The sequence below is a fragment of the Grammomys surdaster genome, unplaced genomic scaffold, assembly GCF_004785775.1.
Source record: "Grammomys surdaster isolate TR1022 unplaced genomic scaffold, NIH_TR_1.0 67, whole genome shotgun sequence".
NCBI lineage: Eukaryota > Metazoa > Chordata > Mammalia > Rodentia > Muridae > Grammomys > Grammomys surdaster.
Window position 1 is genome coordinate 16,838,645 of NW_021604569.1, and position 14,560 is coordinate 16,853,204.

Below are 14,560 nucleotides of genomic sequence, written 5' to 3' on the forward strand. Positions count from 1 at the left end.
CTTCCTTCCTTCCTTCCTTCCTTCCTTCCTTCCTTCCTTCCTTCCTTTCTTTTCTTCCTTCCTTCCTTCCCTTTTTTTTTGCGGGTTCAGAGTTTTTCTGGCTGTCCTGGAACTCACTTTATAAACCACTCTGGCCTGGAACTCACAGAGATCTGCCTGTCTTTGTCTTCTGAGTGCTGGGATTAAAGGCATGTGCCACCACCTCCTGGTTACAAACCACTTCTTTCCAGTCACTATCTACTGAAACTAGAGCAGTGGCTTATGGTACTGACAAAATTTTTCCTGGTGCAGAGAGATGCAGGAGACACTCTGCCACTGTCTCCTCATTGAATCCTGGTATACAACACAGCTGAATTCTTAAAAAAAAAAAACCCATAAAGTACTACATTCTATGTGCCTATTATCCATCTTTGTAGTCCACAGCCTCCAGTACAAAATCATAAGTGTAGGCTGGGGTCTGAAAGGCACCAAGAGAACAGATATCCACGTTTCCCTGACAAGTATTTCTGCTCAACTGTGTAGCCAGGATGGTGACTTCATACTTGTCATGGTCTTGCCTCCACCTCCCTAGTGTTGGGATTACAGAAATGTGCCACCACACCTGGTTTATGATTCTGGGGATCAAATCCAGGTTTTCATAAATGTTGGGCAACCAGTCTACCATCCGAGCCTGTATCTCCAGCCTGAGATTTTTATATAACAGAAAATGCTGACTTCTGCTGCCAAAAGAGGGAAATCATTGCTCTCATTAAGTGGGCTTTCCAGATATAATCTGTGTTAATAAAGATCTATTCTGCAAAGTGGAAAAAGAGTCAATGTTAAACTAGATTTCCTAAGTCAGCGTTCCAAATGCAAATATTTCTATATTAATTACTTTCCTGTTGCTACAATAAAATACCATGAACAAAAGCAACTGAGAAAAGTGTTTATTTTGGCTTACAGTGCCAAAGGGATAGTGTCTATTGTGGTGGGAAAAGCCTGACAACAGGTAAGGCTAGACAGGGACAGGTCACAGTCTCATTAACATACAGGAAGTAAAGAGAGTAAGAACAGGAAGTAAGGCAAGGCTATAGAAAGCCCACCTCCAGTGATGAAATTTCTCCAGCAAGGCTCTGCCTCCCAAAGGTTCCATAACCTCCTTAAACAATACCACAAACTGGGGACCAAATGTTCAAATCTGTGAGCCCCCATGGGAGACATTTGTCATTTAAACCACAGTTGTCAATATATTGTATTTCTCACAGTTTTAAGCATTGTCTAATTTTATTGCTTTGAAGTGCCATTTACAAGCTGCCTACACTAAAATAAATCATGAAGGCATAGGAACTTGCTGGTTTAGGGGAGGAGCTGGTATTGTTTCTGCCAGCTCTGAGTGACTGTACAAGGAGCCCAGGTGTTGAGGCCAGTACTCAACCCCAGTGAAACAGACTCACAAAAAAGCACATTTTCACTCATGCTCTCCTCTCGTTCTAGAAGCAACCATGTCTAAATCCTTCTCCTTAAAGCAGTCAGTTGTACCCTTTCTTCCGCTGTGTTTCCTGCACTGAGGAAACACTGTACAATTCTGTGCTGTCCACATGGCAGTCACTAACCCACAGCGGGGAAGATGACACTTGAAAGATGCCTCATCTGGCAGAACTACCTTTTCAATTTCCTTTAGTTTCACCCAACTACTTGATTAACATAGCTGAGATGTGACTAACGGTACTCTGTCAGATAGCTCAGGCATATACACTCCCAGGAGGTGATGTCAAACATTCATTTTCACTTATGAGTCATGTAGCTATGACCAGGTACCTTGGGTCTTTGTGAGTCACTATCAGGTTATTTTTTGACACCACGTCGCTGCCATCAGGTTTGTTTATGAGCTCCTTTGCTGACAAGAGGCTCCAGAGAAAAGGTCAGAGTGTGGGATGGGGGTTGAGGACCCTGTATAGAACTGTAGGCTCTGTCTCTGAGTTACTCAAAAGATAGGCTGAGACAGGTAGTTATGCATGTCCCCTACACAGCCACTTTATCCTAGTTGAGAAAAGTCCTAGACTTTCCTGAGGGCCAGTAGAAGTCAAATAATGACTTCAGAAGTCCTGAATAGAGAATGTGAACGCTCTGCTGCAGTGTATAGTGAGTATCTTAGGTTGTTCCAGCTGAAACGACCATGCTGCAGTTACTATTGCCTAGAAAGCAGGGATGTGTGCACGCTGCAGCATGCTTTGCTTGGCCTGTGTTGATGGGAGAGATTTCCAAGGTGTCTGACTCCCTATTGTGCCCAGCAGGGCTGCAGCCAACCTTCGTGTTTTCCCCTAGTCTGTGTCCAGGATACTCTAGAAACTGGTTTGTGACTCCTCACAGGGCTTCCTTCCTCATGTTGTTCTGGGATCTAGGGTTGTAGGCACCAGAGAACATGAGAGTGCTAAAGAGCTTTTTGAAAACCAATGTGGGGGCACTGAGTCCGGGATGAGGAATTTGACTCAGAGTGTATTCATAGAGCAGCTGCTCTGTGCCAGATGCCAGCCAACATCCTTGAACATGGAGGTGAACCCCCCTCCCCCGTCCCTTATTATTTGAATCATTCTTTGTATCAGAAGCTCCATTAATAATTCAGCCTTCCAAATGTGTCCTGGGCATCCTGCTTTCAGGGACTCCCCTTGAATCGGTTACCTTGAATGAGCCACAGAGAACACATAGCCCTAGCCAGTCCTTGAATAGTTTCATGTCTGCCACAAAAGTCATCATTTATAAGCCTGGAGGAAGAAAAGATACCTCTCTCTAATGGCCACTTTTTGTCTTTCTTTTTTTTCTCCAGGACTCATCACTGACTACAGGGTAAGTGAGTGGTTTTGCCCATTGTAATCCAAACTCTGAAGTGCCAAGGGCTTCCTACTATGCTGCTGCTGTCTCCTCCTCTCCCACGGTCCTGAGTTGGAGGCCACAAGAGGCACCTTCTAAATGTGTTCTGACAGACATATTAGGTGGCTTTGCAGTAAGTAGCTCTGCCACGTCTATCAAGGATCTGTCTTTCCACAGCCCACGTGGCTATTTTTTCTGCTTTCTGCCTGTGCTTGGGGCAGCGTCCTGGGGAGTGCTAGGGCAGAATCAGAGAAAAGCCAGCCTCTTGGACAGGAGAGCGTAGTCTTGGCAGACTTTCCTCTACTCACTTTACTTCTTTCTCCATTTTTTTTTTTATTCGCCACAAATGTTTTCTGGATTTTGAAAACACCAGGTTGTCCCAGCTTTGCTCTGGAAAGGAATTTGGAACCGCAAGTAAGGCTGGGAGGCTTCTTCCAAGAATAGAAGCCAAGCCAGGCCGGGAACTCGAAGGGGCCCACTGCATCTGCTGCCTCTCTCGGAAAATGAAGGGGCCCACTTCATCTGCTGCCTCTCTTGGGACATGAAGGGGCCCACTTCATCTGCTGCCTCTCTGACTCAAAAAAGAAAAAGAAAAAAAAAGACCTAGCATATTTGCTGGGTGGGGAGGCGGGTATGCATGCTGAGTATAGGACACTATCAAAGCATTTTGTCCGAAGTAGTGTGTCTAAATTCTTGGGGCAGTATGTCAGCCACTGATAATAAAGGGTATCAGGATTACCTCGCCTAGACATAGAGTACCCTTCCTTCTTCTGATGACAGCTGCAGGCTGGCAGGTGTGGGTTACCAGGGAATCTTCATTCTATCTTCCCCCAGGCCAGAGTTTCAGGGAAGCTTGTACCATGGGAAAAAGCCAGGACTTGTGCAGATATGGGTATGGCCAGGAGAACACTCGATTATCTCCCTTAACTTTGTACACGCCATCCCTGTTTAGGATCCAAGTTACCTTTTAGAAAGCACAATTTAAGGGATAATATGATAATAATATTAAAAGTACTTTGAGGATAAGATCACTTACAATCTTTTTGTCCTGACACTGATGTGGGCTTTGGGTTTGTATTACTGTTGTGGAGGTGCTAATGCCAGACATTTGAGAAAAAAGGCTCCCAATCTACGTTAACCAGAGCTTGTCAAGTCTGTAAGCAATTGTCAGCAGAACCTCCATTATTTTAAGTGAACTTGGCATGAGGTCAGATGTCCCCTTCCCCACAATGGTATTTAAGCTGTGCAGAAGCAAAATTTAAAAAAAGAAAAAGAAAAGAAAAGAAAGAAAAGAAAGAAAGAAAGAAAGGAAAGAAAACCCACAAAATTTGCACATTCTATGGCCTTATCATCTTTTTCTGATTTTTATATACTTGGTAAAACTGTATGCCTGCTGAATAATAATTCAGGAAAGCCAGATGCCTTCATAAAGAAACAGTTTAATAGTAAGAAATTAAACTAAGGACTAAAGTATGATAGTGTACACCTTTAATCCCAGTACTCAGGAGTCAGGGGCAGGAGGCTCTCCTAGCCTACCAACCTTGCCTACCAAGTGAGTCCATGCCAGTGGGGCTGCATAATGAGACTGTGCCTTAAACAAAAGGAATTATACCATAGGCATAGACGTATAGGGAAAACAGTGTATATTCATTTGGAGTTGTATACCATAGGCATAGACAGATAGGGAAAACAGTGTATATACGTTTGGTGTTGTCTCAGATTTCACGGAGCTCACTTTCTGAGTCAGGGAGGAACGGCTGTATTTAAAAATAAACTTTATTTTCCTAGACGCAGCACTGAGCTCGTATTTAAGTGTAACTAAGGCTAATTCTTAGTGGTATCACTGATGGCAGACAGCAGTGGAGTTTAGGTGCTTTTCCCAACTGTAGAACACCATCCAGAAGGGAGACTGCTCTTTCTCTCCATGAGACTGGAGCCAAGGGACTAGATAAGAAGTAAAGCGCTCCCCTCCCCCAGCATGCCCTTTGTAAGCTCAAGTAAAAGAATTTCAAAGAAAGCCAGGAAGTAGTGCAAGGCCATCCTCCCGACAGGCCTGTGTCTCATGCCTGCCCTTTCCTACGTGCTTTTATTGCATTTCCAACCATCATCCATCACCATCAAGAAGAATGTGAGGAGCCAGTGTGAACAGCCTGTCAGCCGACGGTCTGGAAAAGCTAGGAGAAGCAGAGGCAGGCTTCTTTGGTAAAAGGGTATGAGGGGTCACTCCCCAGAGGTCAGTGAGACAAAGGCGCTGATACTGTTTCGGAGTGCAGTTTCAGTGCATCCAGGCAGAGAAAGGCAGACACACAAGGAGTTCAGCACCCTCTCTCTGCCTAGATGACCTCCTGCCCCCACGGAAGCTGCCTAGGGCAGGACCACAACGTTCCTATTTCTTCCTGGAGTGCCTCCTCTGGGATGTACTCAACAGACATCTGTGCATTGAAAATAGTAAAGTTCAGTGCCTCTCATTCAGTGTTTCTTCTGTCCTCATCTATACAGGATGTGAAGACAGCTTCTCCCTCTTCTCTCCCCAGCTCACACGTCAAGTTGTGCGCCATCCCGGCTGGGGTAAACGGGGCATTCTATAGGAAACGGGCTGATTCCAGGAGAAACCGGCTGACTGAGAAGCTGAAAAGGACCCTGGCTGTTTACATGCTTCTCACTGATGGGTTCTTTATATTTTGTTCCAGCACTGGCAGATCCCACTGGGGCGAAGGTTTCGCTCTTTGAAAATGTGGTTTGTTTTTAGAATGTACGGAGTCAAGGGGCTGCAGGCTTACATCCGAAAGGTGACTGCCTTCTTTGTTTATCTGAGTAATGTTCTAATGGTCGGTCGGTCATAGGAAACTCAGAAACGAATTCAGGTGTCTCTGTAAGCAAACACCATCATGCATTGCCTAACAACGGGGATAAGCGCTGGAAAGTACATCATGAGGCCCTTTCATAAACATGAGGACATCAGAATTTTCATATACAAGCTGAGATAGACAGTTTCCTAGAAGGGATAGGCCTTTGGGGACAGAGGAATGGATGTGATAAGTTATTCTCTGCCAGTGAAACGAGTCAATTCAAACCAGGTTTGAATAAAGGCAGGTTTCTTGGGAAGCAGCTCTGGGGTGGGTTTACTGGTCTCAAGGAACTAGGCGCCACGTGGAGAGAGGCAGAGACAGAGGGGAGGGGGAAGAGAGGGGGAGCAAGAGGCCAAAATGTCTGGATTACATAGGAAAGAGCTTCTGGGGGAGGGGAAGCCCAGACCCTGGGTTGGAAAGTTCAGGCTGGAAACTGAGTGAGGGCGGCCATGATCTGCCTGTTGTCTGAAACAGCATTTTAAGCATAGTGTTGGAATCAGGCTGTAGTTTGGGCCTTTCTGATTAGGGCACTCACAAACTGGTCCTATGTATCTTCTAGGACACTTTCATTAGAGTACAGATTATCAGCTCCAGGAAGTTAATTAAATGCATTGTGTAAATTTAATGTTTTTCACATACCCATCCAGCAGCAATTTTGACGGAGCAATTCTAATAGTGAGAATGTAATGTTTTCTCCCCCACTACCACCAAAGGAATCGAAACAAAACAAGCAAACTGACAACAACAACAAAACAAAACCTTCCAAACTAAGAAAACCTTTGAGTTGGTTGGACTAGATACCATCTAGTTCTTTTGTCTCAAGGAGGCTTCCTGGGCAGTAAGGAACTTCTGTTCCAACAAGCCATTCTGTTCAGTATGATATGCATTAAACTACCTTGAGGAACTGATTGATTCTAAGCCCTACTACCCTACTTTTTTTTTTTCAACAGTGAAGGCCTGACTATGAGCCAGGACTTGTCTACCCATTTAGTCAGATTCAGAGGGCCCAATGGCTTCAGCTGAGCCCTTTCTAAGCCACAACATCATCTTGATGAGGCAAGCATGCCTGTGGTTTCCAGCCTGTGGTGGTGACAGCTTTCCCCTTAAGTCCCACTGCATTACCAGATGTGAAGCCAAAGGCAGGGGCTGAATGTCTCAGGCCCCTCTTCTGTGACAGGATGCAGAAAAGCATTTGTTCGCAGAGTACCCGTCCCATGTGGTAAACTGGCATCTGTCCAGATCACAAAACTATTGTAAAGAAACGTATGCAAACATCAAACATTGTGAGAAGCTACACAAGGGAAAGAATTAGAAACCTAGAGTGTGTGGAGATTTCTAGATAGTCCCTGATCCAATTGCAAAAAGGATGAGGAGGGTGAGTCAACTTGTGTGTAATAAGAAAGAAGCCCCGAGTGGTTTATCTGTCAAAGGTGGTGATGACTCTCAGTTCAGAACAGTTCACTGTGATTAGCCTGTGCCAGGTTAAAGACACACCACACCTCTTTCTGGAAAGGCCTCAATCCAGCCTTCACAGGAGACTATAGGAATGGACAAAGATGGAGTTCCTAGACTTGAGCTAATGGAAGATCATTTTAGTCCTGAATCTTTGGTGCCCCCTGGTGGGATGACTTGGGAAAATGGTTTCTTTGGCATTTATTTCGGAACAAGCTTTGTGTGCTTTAGCTCCTCTAAAGGATGGGCCTTGTGGAAGCTAGTCCTGGGTGCCAGAAGGTTTCAATTAGCTAAGTGTGCCCTTGGACAATGATCGAATGTTCATATGTGGTTTTAATCAGTTTTTGAATTCTATAAACGTCTAGAGATTAAATAAGTTGGTGTATTCAATGCGACCACGGTGCCTTTAAAAAAAAAGTTATTATTTTGGAGATAGGGTCTCAGTATGTAGCCTTAGTTAGCCTGGTGCTCAGTATGCAGATCAGGTTGGCCTCAGACTCATAGAGTTTTCCAGGTGTTGTGATCACAGGCATGCACCATCACATCAGAGGGCACACAGCTCTCGAATGAGGTATGTAAGGGTGACTGCTTTCTGTAAGTTGGAATCAGGCTGGGATCACTGCCTCACTTACCGAAGAAGTGGTATCCCAGTGCCCACATCAGATACAGCTGATGTGAATCTCAGCTGAGCCAAGGTCTGACTAAGGCCTTCACTATGATACTTGTTCTGCTGGGCCTCAGTTTCCTACCGACCAATTAGTAAAGCTCTATCACAATATTTCAAGCTACCAGGAGGAGGTCAAGGTGGCCTTTCTTTCTTTTAGAATCTCCCAACTACTTCTTTATAATGTTTATTATAAAATTATAAAAGAAAGGAGGGGTTAAAACATACATCCACGGATGGAAAAAGATGAGTACTTTTTTTTTCTTTTTGAGGGAACTGGAATTCTTGTGGTCTAGGGCAGATGAGTTTTGTCTCAACTTATGTAGGAAATGCTGATGAGGATGCAGGACATTGCTCAGCACATGTGAATAAATAATAGATGTGCTGCCCTATAAAGTACTGGGTTGCCAGGGTTAGGCTTAAGTTGTGATAAGAAAGACAGCAAGTTTCCCTTCCCTTTTTCCAGCACGTGGAGCTGTCTCATGAGTTTGAGTCCCTGGTACGCCAGGACCCTCGCTTTGAAATTTGCACGGAAGTCATTCTTGGATTGGTCTGCTTCCGGCTAAAGGTATGTTATACCAATTCCAGCCATCTTTATTTTTGTTGAATGCGATAAAGTATTATTCATGACATCCACAAGCAAAGTTGTGTACCAGTTGCCAAGGACTACAGAACATGACCTGTGGTGCTAAGCAGGCCATGCTGGCTGGCTAACTGGCCCAGTAGACTCTCCTCCACGGACTTGCTGCCCAGTTTCCTCTGATGTGATTGGATGCTTTCCTCTTGACCCAATGCCAAGAGTCCATCCAATACCTCTGGAACTGTAACCCTCTGCTGAGCTGTCTGTGGCCTCAGTAACCAGGTCACCTGTGGACACACAGCATCAGCACATCTGGGAACCGAGTTGATAAACAAACTCCACTGTCCCAGTCATCTGGCTATATATACCTACGCAAGATTCCTGCACAGAACGGGTACCTGGGCTCTATGTTTGTTCTCTTTGTGAGGGAAGTCTGCCCAGATCAGCATGGGAGTAAGCTATCTTTGCAGAGACTTACACAACCATGTTACTCAAAAGGCCCTGCTCATCACTGTCTTATAAATGAAACCAGATGCTCTGGCCATTACTAAGATGGCTTTTAATAGGCCAACAGTTTTATGCTTTGTTTTCTTCCTCCTCGCCTTCCTCTCCTTTTTACAGTACTGGGATAGAACCCAGAGCTTCACAGATGCAAGACAAGTCCACACTATGCTACATCCCCAGAACCTGCCTCCTTTGTCACCTTTTTTTTTTTTAAAAAAAAAGAGACAAGGGCCCCAAGATGTTACCTAGGCTGACCTGAAACTTGCCATCCTCCCAAGTAGCTGGATCTGCAGATGCATGCTACTACACTTGACTGGATGTTCTGAATCAGTTCAGAAGGTCTTGAAGAGACCTCCTTGTCCAAGCTTAGACAGCAGTCATGGGAAGAGTCTGGGATACATCATTTTCATGGTGCTGCACCCCATGTACCATATCCTTCCCTCATCTTGATTCTTAGAGCTTTGAGATGAGGTCCAAGCATGGGAGATTCTAGAGGGATCAAGCACAAGTGTTATGACATGCGTGCTAGACAGGAGCCGCATGCTTTCTGCAAGCATAAAATGTAATGTCTAAGGAAGATGTATAGAAAAACCAAGAAAGTTAGCCATAGGTAGCCTGTGTGGGATGCCTCAAGTACACATGTCCCTGGAGTTAGATGTGTGGTGCATGGCATATGGCAGGTCTACCAACATTGGTGTTAGTACCGCGTTGACTTCTCTGTCCCCCAAGTATTTGTTTTCATTGCTGTAGGATGCTGCTGTAAAATACTTTCAGTTTTTTTTAGGATGCTTATATTGTAATTTTAATGGTTTTATTGAGATGTAATTCATATTGGCCTTTAGCTTGTCCATTTGAGTGATTTCTAATATAGCTACAGGGTTGTGAGGACATTGCCACAATATAATTTTAGAACAGGTTGGTCTTCCTTAAAGACCTGTACGTAAGATTGCCTTTGTGATTGTCTTCTTCACTCTTGACATGATGTTGTTGTCAAGGCTAAGACTATTGGTGGATTTGTATAATTTAAGATTATGTCAAATACACTTTGCCTCAGATTCTGCCCCTTCTCCCATGCCTGGTAGTGTGCACAGCCCTCACACACAGAACCCTCCAGACTCTTTGGCTAAGAAACCTTTTCTTCTGTGAACCTTTGTTATCTCCTATGCCTTTTTTTTCTTAAGGAAGCACATTAGCCAAACACTATTCCTTAATTTTTTTGCCTGTATCACTATGCCGTATGATTTTTCCCTCCTTCTCTTTTCCAATCTGATTTTGCAATCCTCTCTATCCTTGATGGGTTCAACAAGCATATATTGTGGCTGCTTACTTATTGAGACATAATCTCATGTAGCCCAGGTGACCCTCAAACTGGCTATATAGCCTAAGACTATCTTGAAAGGGTTTCCTTGTCTTCATCTCTCAAAAGGTAAGGTTACAGGTATGCACCACTCTGCTGGCTTAAAGTAGCATCCACTGTACCAAATTCTTTTTCGTGGCATTGGGGATTTAAACTAGGGTCTCACAGGTGCTAGGCAGCTGCTCTACCACTAAGCTATACGTTCTGGCCCTTGTGGCCCATTATTAGACATAAAGTATGAGACATTACAGTGGCATAATTACTCCTTCCTCCGTGGCCAGACTCCCTTTATCTTACTTATCTTACATTTGCCTTTTAAAAAATGTATTTATTTATTTTATATATGTGAGTACACTGTAGCTGTCTTCAGATACTCCAGAAGAGGGCATCATATCTCATTACAGATGGTTATGAGCCACCATATGGCTGCTGGGAATTGAACTCAGGACCTCTGGAAGAGCAGGCAGTGCTCTTAACTGCTGAGCCATCTCTCCAGCCCTGCTTTTGCCTTTTCATTATTGCATCTCTGATCATTTCTGTTTGCTTTCTGGTCCTACTTCATGGCAATTCTTTCTAACCTAAAGCAATTGAAAAGGACACACAACTTTTTCCTAAATAATTGGGTTTTTTTTTCTGTATTATATGAATTTCAAGTGTGTGCTCTCATACTGAGGTTCTTTTTTTTTTTTTTAATGAAGCTCATCTTCTTAGTACCAAAGTTCATGTCTCCATCTTCCTTGAATAGGACCTTATTGTCCAGTCGCAGCATCTACACCAACAATATGAATAGCCTGTAGTTCCTCCACTGTACACTTAAGATTTTCTTAGATGTCACACTCAGACCCAAAGTTAGAGGCATGTGAATCTGTCCAAGGTCAAGAACAGTTTTCAGTATCCAGCAAGTGTCCAGCTACCATGGTCCAGGCAGAGGTGACACTTTCCTTCCCATGCATCCTCCTACCTCTCGACCCTTAAAATCCAGAATAAATGGTCCAGCCTTGCAAGGGCCTTATGATTAGGAAGCGACGCCCGAAACCAGCCCCTGGTACATTTTGCTAGACTGAAAGGCTTAGCAGCTGGGAAGCCATTTCATGACAGTTTTACAAAGGAATAAAGAAATAGGCAGACAACAGCTAGCTACCAGCCTGTCTACTTGGGGCCCAGCTGGAAAGTGAAGGCTTGCTGTGTGTTGTTTGATAAAGTCCTCTTATCTCTGGTCAGTCATTGGGAGTGGAGGGCTCTGGCCTCTCTGTCTCCAGCTTGTTGACTATTCCTTTTCTAGAGAAGCTGTATAGAGATTATCCATAATCCTCCATTCCCGCATTTACAAATACCCTTTTGAGATTCTTCTGGGAAACAGCTAGCCTTGCCTGGGGTGCTCCATTGTCTCTGTTGTTGAGACCTCCTGTGGGTTCCACTGTATCTAAAGCTGCTCTGGTGTACCAGAGACAGGGTCACATAGTTTGTCCTCTTCTATTTGCTGACAGTGCCTCCGAGGACCTTCATCTTTCTTAAACAAACTTGGAGGATAAGAAGGTCAACTTCTGATAATACAGATCTCCGAGAAATGCTATCACAGAGAGAAGTTCTTTAAACTCTTCTAAGTTCTTTAAGCCGATATTAGTCATTTCATCTAACTTTCTACCATCTTACATATAAAAGAAAAGTAAAGATGGTTTCATCTCTAGGTGTTACTAGACTTTGTGTTATATGATGGCTCTGCTTTTTATTCCTCTAGGGCTCCAACCAGTTGAACGAAACTCTCTTACAAAGAATAAACAGTGCCAAAAAAATCCACTTGGTTCCCTGCTGTCTCCGAGACAAGTTTGTGCTGCGCTTTGCTGTGTGTGCTCGCACTGTGCAGTCTGCCCACGTGCAGCTGGCCTGGGAGCACATCAGAGATCTAGCAAGCAGTGTGCTGAGGGCAGAGAAAGAGTGAATGAAAACAGAGATGCCTCAGGTAAGCTAGCTGTGCCAGGAACATCCTGTCTTCCCTGTGGTGCAATCAGGATTCCAGCTCAGTCCCAGCATGGCCACTTAGTGCTAAGGAGCTGTGCAGTGAGGAGGAGAAAGTCAGTCAGGAAAAGCAGAAAGAATGTTATGTGTCATGATTCTACAGAGTGAATTTGTATTCATTTCTGTGGGAGTATATATAATAATGTATAGATCTCAGTGTATACTTTCCCTTCAGATCTCCCCAAACAGCACTGACCAAAGCAACTATCCAATTAAACTTTAGCTACGAGAAAACAGAAACTGGGATTTTCATGTGACTGTCAGGCAAGACCAAAACTGCTATGGTAAGGAAGGGCAGGCTTCCATGCTGCTTATCAGAGAAGAAGAAGCATAACCAGAGTAATTTGTAAAATTTATCGTTAGACATGTCAGATTGGTAACATGAACTCTTCAGTTAAAATGATTTATTGTATTGGGTCACTGCAGAAACAGTGTATTCCTTCTCTGAAGTCAATTTAGAAGTACAGAAAATTCTAATTTTTATTCTTTTATTTTTGTTTCTGTGGCATTGGGAATACAACAAGCATCTTGGCCTTCTAGGCAGGGGCACTACCACTGAGCTACATTGCCAGTTCTCTTTATTTCTAAGCCTCTGAGTTCATGCTATGTTTTTCCCCATAGAGATCAAAAGTTGAAAAGAAGTTTATCTGAAAACTGGAAAGAGAAAAATAACCACCACTCCGTCTTCGTGAAATCATGGTTATATGTGGCGTCACGTGTGTCTCCAAAATTAACCAGAAACCTCTGATTGACTTTTTGGTGACTTATCAATGAAGAAATATTTTCTGTATTATCCAGGGAGAAATGTTTTCTGTGTGGAAAGCTAGCATTAGTGACTCTAACTTCTGCTTTTTTGTGTGGCTGTAATTTCTGTTGATAATAAGATGTCTTTGTGCTCATAAAACCATTGGTGGCAGAAAAGCCTTATAGAAATATTTTCTAGAGCAGTCTTTGGTCTTACCTTCAGACTATCTATGGCTGTTAACTTGTCCTCTGTGTGGCTAAATACTTAATAAACAACCTATGTGTAATACTAAGTGTACTGAGTAAGCATCTTGTTTTACACTCATTCTTGTGAACGTGAATAACACTTTCAGACATTTTGTCATCATGTATATATGTATATGGTATATGTATATGGTATATGGTATATGTCAGTCACTGTTCAGAATCATTAACAATGCTCAAATCCTGCTTAGATTTCATGAGTTCAGTTTCTAAGTACTTACTCAAATAATCTCTGATCTTTATATAGAGTCATTCTGATTTTAGAAAAATGCTATTTTTTTTTGTAGATTTATTTCTTGTGTGTGTACATTTGTGTGTGTGTGCATGTTGCTCAAGGAGGCCAGAAGAGGCCACCATGTCCTCTAGAGCTAGAGTTATAGGTAGTTATAACCCATCTAATTGTAGGTGCTAAAAACCAAGTGGGTTTTCTACAAGAGCAGAGTGCACTTTTAGCTACTTAGCCATCTCCCCAGTCCCAACATATGTGTATTTTTGTCCTTTGGAGACTTTAGAATTGTCAACAGCATTTACATGAAGTCCTTGTGTTAATAGCAGGTGTGGTGGTTTATATTGAGTGTCCAGTTGACAGGATCTAGAATCATCGAGGAGACTTTCTAATTTAGGTTGCCTATGGCCATGCCCTGAGGGATTATATTGATTATGTTACTTGAGGTAGTGAAAAACACCCCCAGTGTGGGTGGCACCATTCCTTGGGCTTGGGTCCTAGACTGCACAAATGGGAGGTAGGAATTATCTAAAAGGCTGGAGTATTTCTTTCTAAATCTGTCTGAATCTTTAAATAGAGTCTAAGATCTCAGCTTATGTTCAAACCCAGGAAGTATACAATCTTGTCTAACTCTGGCTCATTGTTTTTAGCGTATCCGCTGTCTTATTAGAGTTTCTACTTCTATGATAAAACACCATGACCAAAAGCAACTAGAGAAGGAAAGGGTTGATTTGGCTCACACTTCCATATCACAGCCCATCCATGAAAGAAGTCCAGGAAGTAACTCAAGGCAGGGACTGAAGAAGAGGGCATGGAGTAATGTTGCTTACAGCTTTATTCAGTTTGCTTTCTTACAGTAATGAGGCCACATCAGCCCAGGGGTAGCACTGCCTACAGTGTGTTCAGTCTTCCCATATAAATCTTCAATCAAGATATCCCACAGGTCAATCTGGTGGGAGCATTTTCTCAATTGAGGTTTCCTCTTCCCAAATGACTAGCTTGTGTCAAGTTGATACCAGCACATTCCATCTACTGGTCTTTCTTCAACATGGTGCTT

The 14,560-nt window shown here is 43.4% G+C and overlaps 1 protein-coding gene across 1 annotated transcript in view; it reads left to right on the forward strand.

Moving 5' to 3' along the window:
- Ddc (dopa decarboxylase) overlaps positions 1-13,306 on the forward strand; it is a 66,559-nt gene extending 53,253 nt beyond the window's left edge. Inside the window, exons 9-13 of the mRNA XM_028778182.1 lie at positions 2,804-2,823; positions 5,538-5,636; positions 8,279-8,380; positions 11,992-12,213; positions 12,891-13,306. Of these exons, the coding sequence (XP_028634015.1) occupies positions 2,804-2,823; positions 5,538-5,636; positions 8,279-8,380; positions 11,992-12,192 (422 nt within the window). The 3' untranslated portion in view covers positions 12,193-12,213; positions 12,891-13,306. The remainder of the gene's footprint in view (positions 1-2,803; positions 2,824-5,537; positions 5,637-8,278; positions 8,381-11,991; positions 12,214-12,890) is intronic.
- The last annotated feature ends 1,254 nt before the right edge of the window (positions 13,307-14,560 follow it).